The sequence below is a fragment of the Falco naumanni genome, chromosome 5 (assembly GCF_017639655.2).
Source record: "Falco naumanni isolate bFalNau1 chromosome 5, bFalNau1.pat, whole genome shotgun sequence".
NCBI classification, from domain to species: Eukaryota; Metazoa; Chordata; class Aves; order Falconiformes; family Falconidae; genus Falco; species Falco naumanni.
Window position 1 is genome coordinate 47598395 of NC_054058.1, and position 18541 is coordinate 47616935.

Below are 18541 nucleotides of genomic sequence, written 5' to 3' on the forward strand. Positions count from 1 at the left end.
TCGGTCTTTTACAAATCCTCTTTCTACATCTGAGCTATAGAGGACAATATATCCTTGGATAGAAAGGATAGGACTCCTGCAAGAATTCAGCTGCTGGAGGGACTCAGAAACCTCCTGAAAGAGAAGGATATATTTTACAAAGAAATTTAGAGTAGCTCTTTTAGTGCAGAAAGATCTGGCCTAAGGCAGTGCATATTAATCCATACTTGATACTCCTGAAATCAGTATGGTTTCTTCTGTGAGTAGAGAGTTGAAATGATCCATATTTGAGAAGCTGGTAGGAAGGAGAACAGTCTGTTTTGTGTAGATTGAAAAAGACACATCCTGTTGAGTTTGATCATAAATTTGTACATGTCAGTGAGATGTCAGTGAGAATTTTGCCTCCATAAGGTGAAAAATTTTACTCCTACAGTGCTACTTTCTAATAAAATCAGTGCTAATTAAATTTCCTCTCTATGTTCCATTCAGTTATCACTGGAAAAAATCATGTGATTTCTTTTATTAGTTATTTCAAAGAAATCAATTGAAGACTTCTAATTGCCATTTTAAGTCACAAGCTTTTGACAATAAAGATTGTTATTTTTATTAACATTATCTGCTATGTCTAGCTTTTGCTTGCTTTAATTTTCATTGTCAAATTGAAAAATTAGGCTTTGCTACAGAGGGAAATTTATTAATTCCTGCCAACAATAGACGGGGGGGACACGACATTTATAAGGCTTCCTATCACTTCATTAACACTTCTCTGCTCTAAATGAAGAGACGAATGAAACAATGAAGATGATGGGAAGCAGAATTGAAGTTGTTCAGATATACAGCCTTGTGAATTCCTCACTACTTTAGATTTTCACCCAAAGCAAGCATGCAGCAGCCCCTGCAGTGTCCAGGTCACCGAGCCTGGGGACATGAGCTGAATGTGTTCTGACTCTCTCAACCTGCATATCTGGATTTCCTTTTCTTGTAAATTAGGTGCAAGGTGGGAGACATGGTGAGTAACTGGGTCTTGGCTGGGCATACAACAAGAAACCAACCAGAGTTCCTGGCACTCTCCATTGAAATATGGCTTCTGTTGCTGTTTACAGCGTACTTTTTCCTTTTTCTTCAATGTCACTTTCTGTCATTAAGCTCAGACAGATATAGTACTGGTCACTTCCTACCCCAAGCTGTGCTTAGCATTGCTAAGTGTCATTAAACAGGTACGAAGGTTCATGTCAGAGTTTCATTTTTGTGTAGAGGGTATCTGTAAAAACAGCACTTGCATTATCTGAATTGAGTGGAGATCGCAGGAGATACCTAGATGCATGGATGGGTGGATATGACAAGGACTTCCCCTTAGGGCAGATTTTAAAACATAATCAAACCTTGTCTTAGAGAAAGCTGTAAAGAAAAAAGGGTTTCTTGTACATGACTCAGTAAGCCAGCTGGCAGAGCCCTTGCACAATTTACAGGGTGTCATTCTCAAGCATCCTGCTTCAATGCTATCACACTCTGGCCTTTTGCTTGTCCCTGGGAACACAGGGATACTAGTTGCAGTGTTTCTCTTGCTAGGTTATGGTCTGCTCAGCAGCCTTCAGCCCTGATATGACAGGAACAGCTTGAGCAAGGTAGAATAAGAGCAAGGTGTTACCCTGCCTCCACAGAAACATGTCTAGCCTTTGTATATAGCTAATGTAGGGCTGATTTCCTCAAGCATGTAATTAGTTACACAGGCATTGCCACTGAGCATACCTGCCTCAGCTTTTTTAATGCTATGTTACCAGGTTGCTGCTTGAGTTTGGAAATTAACTGTACTGAGAAAGTGCCTTCAAAATTTGAGAGAATGAGACGTAACTTCCGCTCCCCCCCCCCCCCCCCCCCCCCCCGGGAGAATTTTATTAAAAGGGTGTAGAATTTTAGGATATCTTATTTTTATTAACATTCTAAATATTTGTATGAGCACTTAACATTCACCTATTTCAATGCAGTCATTTAAGGTCCAGGTATTTACAACTTTCAGTCAAAGTTCAATTAAATGCAGTTGAAGGGCTGGAAGTGACTGAAATTGGTAAACTGGGTTCTTGGCATTTATAAAGGAATACACAGCAGAGGCCTGGTGGAAAAGCTGCAAAGACAGTCCATAGCTGCCTGTGTGCTCCCTTGTAGCCAGCTGTACCATGGAGCAGTTCTCCAGCATGCATCAGAGCATTGTAAAACTTGATCTAATGTAAATGTACTGCCAGCAGCTGTGACAGTTCATCCTCACAGCCTGGTGCTTTGTCTCATCTCTGACAGCATCTCTGATGTCAAACTTGGGTGAGGTGGCACAGGATATGCAGCTGTTGGTGAACGTCCCAGGTGGCAGGGTGGTGGGGTAGCCCTACTACAGCTGAAAAATGTGAGGTCTTATTGCAACTAAGGGTGAACCCTGTCTTCTGACAATGCTGTAAACAGATGTAGCCAAGCCTCTCCCCAAGAAACCCCAGGTTTCAATTCAGAAGAGAGTTTTCATGGCAAAGCAGAACTTGATATTTCTGCTGCTGAAAGCTGTTCCTGCTAATAATATTGTCCAAGCTGGGAAGGGATTGAGCAGTATTAGATGGCATGATGGCGGCTTCTTCAAATGCTGAGAAACTTCTTTTTGATAATGGGAAGGTAACCAATTACCTAGCAAATGGCAATTAGTTTTGGAAAAAAGTTGGTGGGTTTTGGTTTTTTTTTCTTTTTTTCTCTGATGTAGAATTCCAGTATCTATAGGATAATACCAGGCTGGAAAACTCTGTGGTATGAACTTTAAAATGATTTGATTTACAGTCATATAGTTTCAAAAGGCATTGTCTAGATGAATTTACTAAATACTTCCAATATGTTTTCATGGGTACAGTGATTTATTCTAGTCCCCATGAAGGACACCTGATTTCACAGCTCAGCTTTTACAGTAGCTGTACCAACTGCTGAATTCAAAGATGTAATTCCCAACAACAGTATCTGACAAATGAAGTTTCCTACAGAATCTTTCCTACCTGTGCTGTATGTGAACATTGTCTGTCTGTTCTTTAGGAGGAAATACGTCCGCAGTTTGAAGCCAAGTACTCCAAGAAAGAACGAATGAACCCCATATCTGGGAAGCCAGAGCCTTATCAAGCATTTGCAGATAAATGCAGCAGACTCATTGTTTCTGCATCTGGAATATTTTTTATGGTTTGAGAACTTTTATTTATTTACCAGCTGAAAAAATACAAAATAATATTACCTCTGCTGAGAGAGTATGGAGATATTAGATATGACTGCTTGAAAGCGAAATAAACTCTAGCATGTTCACCACAGGCTGAAAATAAATACATAGAAAATCACCTGAGTTTCTTAAAGTGCTACACTAGTTTACTCTTCATTGAGTCTCACAGATAGTTAAGTCTTTCCTTCAAGGCTATACGTACAACACTATATGTAGCAACACACATGCCAGAATAGTGACATTTTCACATTTAGGCGCCAGCTTCAGCTGACGGAACTGGCTCACTGATTTACTTGCCTTCCCTGTGTAGACAGTGCAGAGTGCTGGGGAGACATGCCAAGGAAGAGGCAGTTCTTTGCAAACTCTACAGAGAACCTAGCTAAGGTGCCTTAATGATGTTAATATGTCCTGGTTTTTCAGTGTATTGAGGAAGAAAGGAAAGAGGGTTCATACTCCTAATGCAATTGAAATGGAGAAACTGATGTTACTTGTGTAAAATGAGACATCTCCCCACCTTCTGAAGTGCAAAACTAAATGCAGCAGCGAAATCTCACCTAACAGAGAGATACATGCATTTCAGCTGAAATGCCCCCATCCTCTAACTTCACTGAAGCTGTTGTTACTCACTGTTATTTACATGACAACAGCAGTGGTATGACTGGTCTTGAAAACACAACTGGCCTCAACTCAGACCCTTGTGGAGTTTACTAGGGCTTTTCCAGGAGGCTAGAAAATTAGATATATGTGTATAACTTCAGGAGCTGTGGAGAGCCAGGTAAATGAGCTAGCCCAGCAACTTTGTGTTTGAATGAGATGTGAGGGAACAGGGCAGAGGGCTTGCAAGAAACTAATGGCTTAAAAATTGTCCAAAGCAATCCTGGACAAGAAAGGCAAGAGCATTTTTGAGATGAACTGTGCTCTGGTATGTCAGGTGAATGGACAGAGAAACATAGAGAAACACTGGGCATGAGGAGTCAGGGTACTGTCTGGCTCAGCCCTTGAAGACACTTAGGTCTGCTCAGGACTGCAGTATCTGCTCAGAACTGATTCTACACCTGCAACATTTTGCATATTTTCCCTATATAAAAATATATTATTTTTTTTTTTTAAGGGAGACAGTTTTCACTTCCTACCTTTAGCAAACACAGTCATTAATCTTCTTAGCCTAGTGATAGATCTTGCTCAAAATGCCAGAGAGAGTAGCCTTGCTCTGAATTGCATGCACCACAAATTGTCTCCATAACAGTCCTTGAAACAGGACAAGGATTATGTTCACTGAAGATATTTTTTACTGTTGGCATAGCGTGGGCTTCCAGTGAGTTAGAAAAACTATGAATTTTCCCCCATTCAGGTAAAAATATTCCTTAAAAATTATAGCTTTAAGCACAGGAGATATATGCTTACCAAAACTTCAAGCTAGAGCAGTTCCCAAAATTTCATGGCATTGACTCTCACAGTGCAGTTACTAATACACCTGGAACCAGGTTAGTGTTTTCCTGTTAACAAAGGAAAGTGGTCCTTCCCCTCAACACTATGCAGGGAACCCAGAGAGAATTCTTCACATTAATGCACACTTTTTCTTCTGCACTGGGATTATGGCAATCAATGTTGTAAGTAATAAAACATTAAGCCAGCTTGATTAGTATTCAGTGTTTTCAAAATAATTTTGCCTATTCAATTAGCTTAGGTGTATTTCCAGTTTGATAGGTTTAAGCTGTCTGTATGTAACTCTCCTTATCTAATAAGCCCTGTGTCAGAGTTTCTATGAGATGAGTCACCCAAGCTAATTCCCAGCTGTTTGTCCTTTAGAAACCTTGCTAAACTGTGACGTAAATTGGTCACAATGGAAAACAGTTGTCATTTAGTACTCAACTGTTGCATATAGAACATCAAGTAATTTAGCATCCTGGCTCAGCTGCATGGCTTTCACATTATAACTGTCACTTTTGCTGAAAGTCTCACCAGAGAAGAAATTACAAGGGCAATTGAATTTGTTACCTTGTTGAGGTATGAGGAGATAGAATCTTTCCAGATATCTTCCCTAGATAGAATCTTTCCAGAACTGTAGCAAGAAACAATTTGCTAGAGTACATTGTCAGGGTTGTTGTTGAGGCAGTGCTTACAGATGGACACAGTTTTTCCTGTAAGCGTGAAGTCCATCAGAGCACAAAATCCATCCCAAATGTGACATCATCAAGTTGGGACATCAGCCTGGGACTAGCCTTTGCACATTGGGGAACATGCGTGCAAGGAAAACTTCTAATTCCCAGAGTTGGCAACACTGTTTCCCATATTAATACTAAGGAAGAGGTACATTTTCAAAAAAATGTTTAAAACTAAAGATTATTTTAATATGATTTCAAAGATATTTTTGACTATGGAAAATAAAAATGACTTCACAATAAGAATATTCATGTTGAAACCTTCCTCTGAAATCAAAATGGATATATTTTTCAAATCTTGTTTTGTTTTAGTTTTCAGATTTGCAGGAAGAAGTCAACTCCTGTTCTATTAATGTTTTCAGATTCTCCTCTCTCTCTCTTTTTGGTTTTGTTTTTTTTTGTGTGTCCCGTTCTCCCCCCCCCCTTTAGATCTGTGTGGTGATTGCTGCTGTTTTTGGAATTGTTATTTACCGTGTTGTGACTGTCAGCACTTTTGCTGCCTTTAAGTGGGCTTTAATCAGGAATAACTCTCAGGTTGCAACTACAGGGACTGCAGTGTGCATCAACTTTTGCATCATCATGCTACTAAATGTGGTGAGTAAAACTAACATATCCAAAGTTATACCTGAGCATCAGATCAGCCTGCAGACCACTGAGTGCTTTAGGTTCCTTTTCCAGCAGGCATGGAATGTCTTGCTAAGCCAGACATGGCATTATTGTTGATGGACATAAATGACTGTAAAGTAATGTACGTATAAAGTACAATTTCAAACCTAAAACATAATGAAAAGCACGTTTGAATGTTCTAAAAACACGTCCATACTCCTGTTTTAGCCTCTGCCTGTTTTTTCCTTTCGTATGTTTGCAGGTTTCAGTCTATTTCATTAATATCCTCCTTTTTAATTAGTGTTTTGGTTTATTTTTTTTAAATACAGTGGCCAATCTTAACTCTTATCTATACTAGTTTCAGTAATTCCAGCTTCAGTTTTCACGATAGTTTACCAGTGAGGATATGCATATACAGACATAATGTCCATTTGTAGGAGAACTTCCTTGGGCTGTAAACTTCACAAAGCTTCAGCAGACATGACTTGTTCCATGAGTTGCCTATGGCCTTTGCCAAGATACACCAGAGACATGGTCTGGGTGCATTGTAGGGGGGCTGGCTAAGGTCAAGCTATTCTTGTGAACTAATTTGGAACTAGACCTGGGGCAAAGACAAAAATGGAATTTCTATGTGGTAACAGCCCCAGTAAGACAGCATAATATAGATTAGATAGGGAATGAGTTTCGTCCTTCCATTGAGATGCAGATACTTCTGTATATTGCTGTGATAGCAATATGTCTTCCATTAGTTGCTCTTGCCAAGAGGTATATGGCCTTTTAGTGTCAGGTTTTTGTCAACTGACATTATAAGAATGCATCTCAGGGAGGAGGAGGAATCAGCCTACAAACCATCCAGGTACTGGAGTCAGGGTGGGGTATTTCTATCCACTCAGAAGGAAGCATCTTCTCCAAAAAGCATGTTAGGCTTTGCTCCAGCAGATATGCTGACTGACTTCCCGGGAGAAATATGAGATGTTATTTCAGGCCTGCACATTTTCAGGTGCTGGACTGGAGACTGCTTTCTTTTCTGTGCAATACCCAAGCCTTTTCATAATCTAAAAATTAATTTTAACAGCCCCTCATTTATATAGCAGGACATTCCAAGAGGCTTTTCTGCGGGACTTCATTTCTCCCCTTGGCATAGGCAAGACTGTATTGGTGGCTAGGACAATCTGTCAAGAACTGTCGACTTTCCTGTGTTTTCCCTAATGTGGGTCTGTAGGTTGGGAAAGGACAGAAAGAAGAGGTGGAAACTATTATTCTGTCTGAATTAGTACCGAGGGCTCTTTTCTTTTATGTTATTTTGATTTATTGTTTGTTGTCTGCAGCTTTTAGGGGTTTTCTTTAATCCACCTAGAGCACACAATAAGCACAAAAGAAATAAAAAGAAAACTAGATATATCTATGTCAGTACAACATCCATTTCCAAGCTCTCAGTAAAAGTCATTGTGTATGCAGTGTAGTAGCAACAAAGAAATATTGCACCAAAAAAAATTGCTTGGTTCTCAAAGAGTTTTACAGCTTAGAGAAATTTTTAAAATAATGGAAAATGGCTTGAAGGTGCCTTTTGAGAAACTTTGTTTTACTTCATAAAATACATCAAATAAGTAGAGCACTGCAAAGGTGGATTGCTTAAGCTTTATACTTATTACCATGCAATAAACACAACAGCCTTAGATCTGGATATAACTCATGGAAAAAAAAGATCCCCAAAATATGAAACCGCAGGAGTTTTTCAAAAGACTTAAGAACAATCCCTCACTTCCCATGATGGATTAATGTAGTTTACCAAAGGACAGTAATGAGATTTCTTTGGGGAAAAAGAAACCAAACAAACCCCCCAAAAGAACAACTTTTTTCCCCAGGAGCAATTCAGGTGTGACTCAAGAAAAGTAGCAGGAGAGCAAGTAAATATGCAGTAATAAAACCTGAATGGACCTAGATGTGTATAACAGTAGGGAATTCACTGCTAGGAAGCCTGGAAAACTGCCAGTGATTGTGGTATGAGATGGCAGCCTCTCTAAGCATCAGGGGAAAGGTCTAGACCACAAGTAACTTCTAGACCGGATGCTCTGAAAGCTAGGTACTTAACACTGACACATTCATCATAAAAAAAAAAAAAAAAAAAAAATCACCTTCAAGCATAATGTGTCTCCCAGATAATCCTGCAGCCTGACCTGGGAACAATCATTAGCTTTACCTTGGTTAATAAAAGCTGTTAATTCCAGTGATATTGCCCATAGAAAATATGAACACAGAGCAGAACATGATCCTAAACATGGTGCCTTGGGACCAGTAGCGATAAACAGCAGTTGCAGATAATTGGATACAAGCATTGTTAACAGAACCTCTAACACAGTCTTTACTGTTCCAGGAGGAACAGTGACAGAATACAGCTTTGATACCCGCTTCTGCAGAGCGACAAACATTTGTAAAACAGTACACTCCCTGCTGGGATCGGGATATAAACCACCCAGATATTTAGCACTTTTACAGTTACCCTTTTGAACCTAGAAGAAACCACCTTTTTCATTACTTGAAAGAAAACTATTTACTCCAAAGGCAGCAAAAAGCTATTCTAAGCAAGAAGTAGTTGTTAACATGGATAAGATAATTCAGGATGACTTCAGTTCTTAACCAGGCAGTTTGATCTGTAAATTGTACATAATTCAGTTTAAGCAAGAGTTTATAAGGATAACTGAAAATGAGAAGAAACATTGCTGATATGCACTTTAGGAGTAAGTACTTCAGCCTGAAATATGAGGAGCTTTGTATCCCTGTAGACATCAGTGAGTTAAGGACATCTAGCGTTTTGTGGGACCAGGATCCAGACTCATTTAAAGAAAATGGAAATCATTGCATTCATTTACACTAATACTGATGGTGGTGGTGATGTACTTCATAGGTTCAAAGCCCCTTCACAAATTCTAATTGTGAAAGCCCTCCAAGTTAGTTTTTGTAAGCTTTATGAACTTAGCAGTCTCCCAGAGATTTTGAGAGCATGGTATCTGCTAAGCACAGAAAGTACCACTTAAGATTTATAACAGTGCCACTAACTAAGAGTAAGAAATGCATCTGGTGATGGGGATTACAAAAGACTTTCTCTGAAGTGACCCTGTTTCCCCAGTATCTTCTCTTTCAAAATAAAAAAAAGATCCCAAACAAAACCAAAAAGCCCAAAATACCCAACATACCAAAGCATGCTCTTACTAGGGTGATTTTTTTTTTTTGTGAGATAAATGTTCCATACGTAGCTAAAACAAAACTCCCAGTTGTGCTATTGTTCTGCTTTGGTTTTTTTGGAAAAGTTTTCTCACGCTTTTTCACTGTGTATGTAAAATAGGAACAGTGACAGCAATTTTTTCTCCATAAATTGTGGATGAAAAAAGCTTAGTATAAGTTTTTAAAATATTACTGTTCCTTGTTCGATTATATCATTATTGTATTATTACTATATAGTTTTATTATCATCATTATCAGAACATCACAGAGACTATCTGGATGTCAGATTTAACATATAATGAGAGCAGTTACTCTACCTAGAAGCAATTCTTTATTTTTGAGCTGGTCACATATCTAAGAGGCTGTTTCTTCTGTTACAGCTGTATGAAAAGGTTGCTCTTTTCCTGACAAATTTAGGTAAGCAACGTTAAATACAAAATTGAATGATATTGTACTGATTTTTTTTGGTCCCTATACTGTGATAGCATTCATACTGTCTGTATAAATATGAAAAATCCTGATTAATTTGCAATCTATAGGAATAATGTTTTTCTGAAGTTTATAATAAAGGAGTATATAAACTAAGCTATAGTGCCATTCAATCAGTGGTGAACAACTATCGCCCACCTACCATGACTGATCCTTGTTCCAAACCATTATCTTTTAAGAACTTAATAAAATTGTAACCTTGGAAGAAAAAGCATGAGTTTTCAGAGAGACTGAACACTGTGGTGGGTTGACATTGGCTGGACGTCAAGTGCCCACCAAGATGCTCTATCCGTCCCTCCTCGGCAGAAAAGGGTGGGAGAAAATAAGATGAAAAAAAAACATGTGGGTAAAGATAAAGGCAGTTTAATGAAGCAATAGCAAAAAGTCACATGTGCTGAAGTGAAGGAAAACAAAAGATGTTATTCTCTACTTCCAATCGGCAGGTGATGTTTGGCCACTTCCCAGGAAGCAGGGCTTCAGTACACATAGCTGTTGTTCCAGAAGACAAACATCGTAAATAATGATGTCTCCCCTTCCTCCTCCTTTCTCTTAGCTTTTACATCTGAGCAGACATCATATGGTACAGAACATCCCTTTGGTCAGTTTGGGTCAGCTGTCCTGGCTATGTCTCACAAGATCTTGCCCACCCCCAGCCTGCTGGTGAGGACAGGGAGAAGGCTGGAGAAACAGCCTTGATGCCGTGTGAGCGCTGCCCAGCAGTAGCCAAAACCCTGGTGTGCTGTCACCCCCTTTCTAGCTGCCAATACAAGCACAGCGCTATGAGGGCTGCTGGGGGGCTCAGCCAGACCCAATACAAGCACTCACAACCCTTGGGTTCTGTGAAGACTTGGAAATGGGGGAATCATATCTGGAAACCAAATTCATGACTTGAAACAGGTACTTATTGACTATCAAATATGTGCCTTTAAAAGGGGCAGTAATTTGGAGGCAAAATAACTGATTTATCAGCTCTACCAACATCTAAACTCTAATGATGTTCTGAGTTGGAGTAATCTTTTCAGCTCACCTATAAAGGTGATCTTTATGCTAGAGTAAGGACATGTTTTCTAAGGACAGCACGTACTCTCACTGCGGTAGCAATCACTCATATATCCATGGTTCATGCAGTCTCTGGAGATCCTAATCATGCTGGAAGATTGCAGTAGTTGGCAGCAATTGGCAAGGGCTCCTTGGTGTCAAGAAACCTGAAATGAGACTCTTTCTGAAGGCCTATTAAGCAAACCATATTATGACATGTGTAGAAGTGGTTTGAGGAAATTGATTTGAGCTTCTGGATATCTCTGTACATTGTTGATGTTCACTAAGATATTTTTGGACCAGATGGACAGATTTTTGTGTCTGATCAGAGGAAACACACAGCTGATTTTAGCTAGTGTCAGGGCTTTTCTACATCTAGGAAGTTATAGGTGATATGTTCAAAGCACATCTGTGTAAGATAGCATTTTTTTCTGTTGTTTCTTATTAGACTGAGAGTCCTCATTTGTATGCTGTAGATTTAAAATATTTTTGCCATCCTGTACCCATGGAAAAGATACCCCCTAGTTACAGCTGAGAAATATGACTTTCAAGTGTGTGATTTGCACAGGCTATGCCGTTTTACTGCCCGTAACACCCTGGGGACAGTAAGATACGGTCTAGAGACTTTGAAGTTTGATTACTTTCTGGCAGGTTGTCTAGAAGGTAGGTCTGCTGCTTGTAGCCTGTGCAGAAAGAACATGTATGAAAACTCAGTGGGTCAAACTGTTCTAAGCATTTTCAGACTGGATGGCCTGAGTAGCTGATTTCATTTGAATGATCTTTATCAGCATAATAAGCTCAGAGCTGGATTGACAGCAAAGCTACATTCAGGACACCCTTCTTCAGCCTTTTCATGACCTTTTTCTGAGCTCATGTCTGTGTTCCTCCAAAGCTTTTCCATTGTCCCTAATGGGCATATGAGCAAAGCTTCAGCTGCAGCAGCTTTGTTAAAGCCAAACTTGTCCTTCCCACCAACTGGCATCAAAAATCCACAATGCTCTATTTCCTTCTGCTTAGCTGAAAACGTATGTACTGGCATACACACAAACTTGTGTTTCTTGACAGGCATTTCCAAATCACTAACACAGGTGTTAATTTATGGTTTGTCTTATGGTTTTGTTGATGCATCTGTTTGAAATTTCCTCCTGGGTAAGGCAGCTCTAATTAAAGAGAATCTAGTTTATTGTTCTTTCTGTACTTCCAGGCCTTTACTGGGGCTCCTTTGGAAATAGTATATGAGTACTATAATTACAATACTCAGAATCACCATTAGTAACTCCACTTCTCTGATTACTCCTGTTCACAGCAATGTCGACTAATAACAAGCTCCTTTCAAGTGGAAAGTAGTTCCAGGACATGGTACTGATGTGTTGGCCTAGAAGTTGTTCTATTAATATCGGTCTTGATATTTCTTTAGATGGAGATCAAGGGCCTAGCTGAAGGGAAGTTTCTTTCCGATTTGCCTTACCCCATCCATTGCAAAATATTTTTTTCTCAGTCTTCTGTGATGAGTTTCATGAGATTCATGAAAGGGAGTCATGCAGTGGTGCTCCACTGGTACCTGTGTGGAGTCCTTAGGTGCCAGCACAGTGGGCAAATCCATGAAACAAAATTACAGTGCAGATTTGCTCCAGTTCATCGTGACATCTCTAACAAAAAGGCACTTTCATAGCTTGTAGTGAGCTGCATTCTGGCAATGCCATTATGGTAGGTTGCAGAAAAGGAAACAAGATAAGTGTCTGAGCCTGTAAAGTACACAGGAATCCAGGAGGATGTTTAATACGCATATTACCTTGACCACGTTCTTACAGTCTTCTGGGAATATACATATCCAGTATCAGAAGAGATTCCTAAGTCTTTACAAGCTCACCTGCTGTGTGCTGCTTTTGGATACAATTTCTTCTGTCAGCTTATATTTTGAAATCAGCAGGCTAATTTACAACTACGTTGCCAGCCCTGACAGATATGTGCAGCCTTTTAGCCAATAGAAATTGTTAATCTGATTAAACCTCTGAAACTTTGCTTTCTTTCTTCACAGAGCAGCCTCGTACTGAATCCGAGTGGGAGAACAGCTTCACTCTGAAAATGTTTCTTTTTCAGTTTGTCAATTTGAACAGCTCTACCTTTTATATAGCATTCTTCCTTGGAAGGTAGGATTGATGTCCACACTCTCATATGTGCAAAACAAAGTAGGGTGAAGAAATAAAATCATCTGTAATGAAACAAAATGCGACCACATATTATCACACACCTCAAAACACAAATTCCATACTATCAAAGCAGGACAAATTGAAGTTTTATTTTCCTTTCAGAAACCCAGAAACAATCGTAGTTTTCATTTCCTAACACCACATTGGCTAATGCTAACTTTTAACAATTTCACTACTTTGAACAGATGCATCCCACAATACTATACATGCAAGTCACTTCACTTTGTTTTAATGTGTATAATTTGTACTGGTAAGTAAATAAAACTTTTTCTTTCAGAATAGAACAGAATAGTTCAGTTGTAAGGGACCTACAACGATCATCTAGTCCAACTGTCTGAATATTTTGCTGCTTCTGTTATACAATTTGTACTGCTAAGAGTGAATTATGAGCTAGTTGGGATTTTTCCACAGAACATGAAATATACATATATATATATATATGTATGTCTCTTTCTGAAAGTCCCCTAAAAGCAAAAGAAGAGACTCTGACTAGAGAAAGCATAATTAGACAAACCCATCAGTATGGATTATTTGCATGTGGGCATCATTTTGGGAGAAAACATGGGAAAATAGTAAGAAAATTATGTTTTCCTAAGGAAAACTAATATTTTCACTGATTTCACAGAAAGGCAGATATCACAGCCCCCGTTACAGCATAAGGAAGTGGACTGGCAGTTGAAAACCATTTTCCAAACTGACATGAACAGTTTTGTTCAGATTTTCTCTCTTCTCTGCATATGCTGAATATCCAACAGCAGAGTATTTGGTATTGAAATAAAACTGGAAGTAAAAATATACTTAGCCCTTCATGGAAATTATTCCAGGAATCCCCAAAAACATTTTGCAGACATGCAAAAATATATAAGATGCATGACATCTTTTATAGTTGTATCAATCACGCTAAGATGACATTAAATTAAACCAGTGTGAGCTTTCTTCTGCTACTGTGAACAGACTGCTTACACAACATAGCTGATGTATATTCCTGTGTTAAAGATTTACAGGACACCCTGGTGCCTACTTAAGGCTGATAAACCGGTGGAGACTGGAAGAGGTGAGTGTTCACTAACTGTACACTGATTTATCTACTGCCCAAAGATGCAGTGAATGCAAGCAGAGGCAGACACTTCATTCTATCTAGGTATTTTTGAGTCTGTTATTGGGTTTTCAGCTGCTGTCTAGCTCCACACTACTAACACCAACATCTGCTACAAACATCTGCATATTGATATATATGCCCTTTTCAAAGCTAGCAGTTTTAGTGTTCGCATCACATTTGGATACTTATATCAGATGGTTTAAACATCACTCACATTTTTACATTGGAAATATTTCATCCTTGAAATGAATCAAAGTCAGATATGAATCTGACAACTTTTTGCTTCTAAAAAAATCCTTTCTTCTCAGCTTTTCCAGCCTTGCTGATCAGAGAGCTAAAATAACAAAATAATAACTTAAAAATTCAGACACATAAAATGTACTTGGAAATTGACCAAAAGATCTGAACAAACTTCCCAAAAGAACTACTGGCATAGTGTTTCATATCTATAAGACCAAATGGATTTGAAGAGCAATGAGAGGTTGGATTTGCAAGTCACTCAAGGACCACTCCTGGTATTTTTTGGCAATACATTCAGAATTCAAAAAGCATTGGACAGTTATTGGAGGTGAACAGCAGCAGTTTCTGGACCAGTTAAGTAGTTTCCAGTGCTGCTATCTGCTCACTGATATCCCATTGTTTCTTTCCTGCTTCACAGCTGAATAACTGAAAGGACTTTGCAAATATATGACAAACGGCAAGTGGAAAATGCAGGTCTTACACTGCCAACGTGAATTTACAAACACAGATATATAAATATCTTGGTTAATAGAGGTGATCCAAATACTAGTAAAAAAAAGGAATAATTTGAAAAAGTCATCCTAATTTTGAAGTAGTGAATTTTGTACATTCAAGGAAACTTGATAAATGGGCGGACAGAAATTCACTAAACATCCCTCCAAGTCTGAGAGGGGCTGAGCTGACCTAGCAGCTTGCTGCTGCCAAAAGAAGACAGTTTGCTCTTCCTTTGAACCTTCCCCCAGAACTTTGTTCCTTCCTCTTCCTCTGCACTGGCTCTGGCTTGTCCATCCCTATGAGGAGCCTATTCAGTTCCTGTATCCCCAGAAAACTCTTCCTTTTTCTGGCTGAATGAGTTTTCTAACGAACTACTGGGCTGAATCATCTCAGGGATCAGTGAACAGGGGAAGAACCTCAGCTCTCTGCAGAGGCAGAGATGAGAGGAAGAAACAACCAGGTCTGGGAGGGAAACGCAACAGCGAGGTGCTACAGGTCAGTCGTTAGCGGAAGCTACTATTAGACCCTGCTATTTTGCTTTTCTCAGAGAAAAAAAAAAAGTCTAATACTAAAAGAAACATCTACTAAAAAAGTCTCCATTTTATTGACTATATCTGTGCTAGGACTTATTAGGAACAGACTTTAGAATATAATGCCCAGATATCCCTCCAATAGCCCTCTCTTCACCTGTTGGATGAAGCCAAGTCTAAGATATTTAATAACACAGTATAGTCCAGTGTCCATGGCATATTCAGACCACAATTTATATATTAATGATGTTATTGTTGTAACATCACCGCTGCTTTATTAATACTGCATCTGTGTCTCTCAGGTTATATTGGCTCATGTGAATAATTCCTAAAAATCAAGGTTGGTGATTTAATAATAATGCCAGAAAAGTTAATTTAAAAAGATTATATGAATAATTATCTGCCACCCTCTTAATCTAAAAAAAAGTTGAATGAGGTCAACAGAAACCTCAACAGGGATCCAGGTTCTAAGCACTATATAATGCAGTATGTATAAGAAATTCATACCATATTTTGTTACAGGTCTTAACTAATTTTTCTCCCTAAAAGTTAGAGAAATAGTTCCACTTCTATGATAGTGATCTGATCAACTTATACATAATACCCAAGATTTAACAATACAGCTTGGACTCCATTGTTTGGATCAGCAGAGTCAATTGTGCAAAATGCTGTTTGAGGGCAGAAAGGTTTTGGTCCTTTGATGTTTCTCCAAATACTAGATGAAAAAGCATATAATTGCCTGAATTTGTACTAGTTGAGCATCTCTTCCAAAAGCAGCACCACTTCTTCAAGGCCTGGAGCCACTGCTAAAGCAATCACTCAGAAAGAGACACTAAGAACTGTTGTTCAATAGTTAGAGTTTTTTAGTTCTTCAAGAATATAAGAGCTTTGTATTGTCCACTCTGTCGTAGACATTAAATAGTACTCAATAAACAGTATTAGGCATATCCTCTAGGCATAAACTGTTTGCCTTTACAGCCAGGAGGCATTTTTTCTTCATTATTTGGCTTGATGCACAGTCAACCTCCCCAAAAACTATTCAGATCCTTAGAGAAACCTGGTAGCCTTTACTTTTGTCCCACCCACAGCTGCACAACATATCAGAAGCACTAATGTGAAAACTCCATTGGTTTCAGCTGATTCTGACCTCTGCAGAGAACTAGATGTTGGGCTTAAAAGGCTGATGATATGATACAGTCTCGTATGTTCCCATGCATTTATATTTAAAAAAAAAAAAAACAAACCAAAAAAAATGAAAAAAACAAAAACAACAGAGAATGCCATTTAATTTTATTTAAATAAATTATCTATTTCTTGTCTTTAAGAAGTGCTTTAAAACTGGGCATTATTTCTGTTTAAACTTTTATTTATTTTTTTCTTTAGTGCCACCCTAGCGGATGCCTTATTGATCTCTGTATGCAGATGGGTATTATAATGGTGTTAAAGCAGACCTGGAATAATTTCATGGAACTGGGCTACCCGTAAGTGAATACAATGCCTATGATTCTGTAGGTTACAGAAGAATATTAAGTTTATGCTTTCCTTATGACTGGTTACATAAAAGCAAGACACAGTAGCCGTTACAATAGAAAATCCTCCCTAGGATACAGAACTTTTAAGACAGATTTCCAAATGTATAAATGGTGTCTGGTTTTTTTTCACATTGGACATAGTTTGCAAAAGTGAAATGGTAATGTAAATATTAACAAATAAATAATATATGGGAAGTAGTTGATCTGACTACATTGAATTCAGTGTTTTAAAACTCCTTAAAAATTACTGTAGGACCATTGTATACCTTACACAGGAATACACAATGTTATATGTATCATTTTTTAGCTATACCAGCAAGTTCTAAATTGGATTTCTCCTTGCTGGGTGATAAAAGATGCCTGAAAGGGCTGGTATCAGGTAGAAAAATGCACTGCTGGCATATAAAATCTCAGAGATGGAAAAACATACTGACTGGTACATAGACAGGTTCCCTGGTGATCTTCAGGATATTATGGAGCTGTGCCCTAGCTGAAAAGGTTGATGGTAATTAATTTCCTATTGGTTCATTTCCTATTGATTAGTATTTAATGAACATGTTTAATATGATTAATATGAACAGTTGATGCTAGAGACATTGTGGCAGGTCATCAAGGGAAATTAGGAAGTGTGAAAATACAAGAGATAGCTGACGTTGTCAGAAAGTTTGCCCTTGCAAAGTTCAGAGAGATTTGCTCTACTGCAGGATCCACAGCAGAGTTAGTGCAGAATTTGGTCCCTGAACTGCAGAAACATGTTGCAGAAGCAGTTTCAGGCAGCCTCAGTGCTGATCACATCGAACTGTAATGAGAATGAAGTAAATGATTTAAATGCAGAGAGTAATTGGCAATCAGGTACTCAAAGATTGCTATCTCTTTGTCTTTCTGGGTTTGTGCCTAGCACTGCTTGCCAGGATTTTGCAGCTGTTAGGGCTGGAGGAATTGGCCAGGGTGGGGAGGAGGGAACAACAGCAGCCATTGTTGATCCTTCTCCTTCTGCTCCCTGTCTCTTTTGTGTAGTTTTCATTAGAACTTTCTGCTACCTATTAATAGGGATTTTGAAACTTAATAAAGAACACTGAAGGGGATTTAAAAAAGTGACTGGAGGAGACAGGAGATTGTTTAAGAAGAATTGGTTTAATAGGAATAAACTGCTTCAGGTGCAGTCAGTCTCTTTAGAGTCACAACGAAAATCACAATGCAAAACACAGTCACAACAATGTGAGATGCTTCAGCCTATTCTGATGAGAGATGTATTTGCTCTCCAATCCACCTTCTAGCCCTGAAATTCTGCAGACAAGTGCATTTCCTTTTTTGTGTGAAAAAAATCATTATAATTTCTGCCAAAAGCATGATCAGAGCCCAATACCATGTGGATGGCCTGAGGATCTGGAGGCAATGCTATAGTCTGTAGTAGAACATCACAGCACCTCCACCTGTGTGCTGGCTACTACCTGCCAAGACCCAGGCAGAGCCAGCCCTGTGCAGTGCCAAAGCCGATAGCAGAGTATTTCCCCATAAGACAGCCCCAGGAGAGGAACACCAGCAGCCTGTTCTGGAGAGGGTTTTTGCACCATTTCAGGGTGGCAGCCCAGCTCTGGTGCAGGTATGTGCTCCCACAGGGACCATAGAGACACGCAGGGCAAGTCAGAGATGCCAGTGGGTGTTCCTTGGTGACACATTTCTGACTGATACATGTGGCATTGGCTT

General features: G+C 39.0%; 1 protein-coding gene across 7 annotated transcripts in view; it reads left to right on the forward strand.

Moving 5' to 3' along the window:
* ANO4 (anoctamin 4) overlaps positions 1 to 18541 on the forward strand; it is a 202726-nt gene that overhangs the window by 166346 nt on the left and 17839 nt on the right. For all 7 annotated transcript variants that reach the window (XM_040596624.1, XM_040596618.1, XM_040596619.1 and 4 more), the window contains 6 exons: positions 3037 to 3177; positions 5803 to 5967; positions 9582 to 9618; positions 12767 to 12878; positions 13935 to 13992; positions 16686 to 16783. In XM_040596624.1, the coding sequence (XP_040452558.1) occupies positions 3037 to 3177; positions 5803 to 5967; positions 9582 to 9618; positions 12767 to 12878; positions 13935 to 13992; positions 16686 to 16783 (611 nt within the window). The remainder of the gene's footprint in view (positions 1 to 3036; positions 3178 to 5802; positions 5968 to 9581; positions 9619 to 12766; positions 12879 to 13934; positions 13993 to 16685; positions 16784 to 18541) is intronic.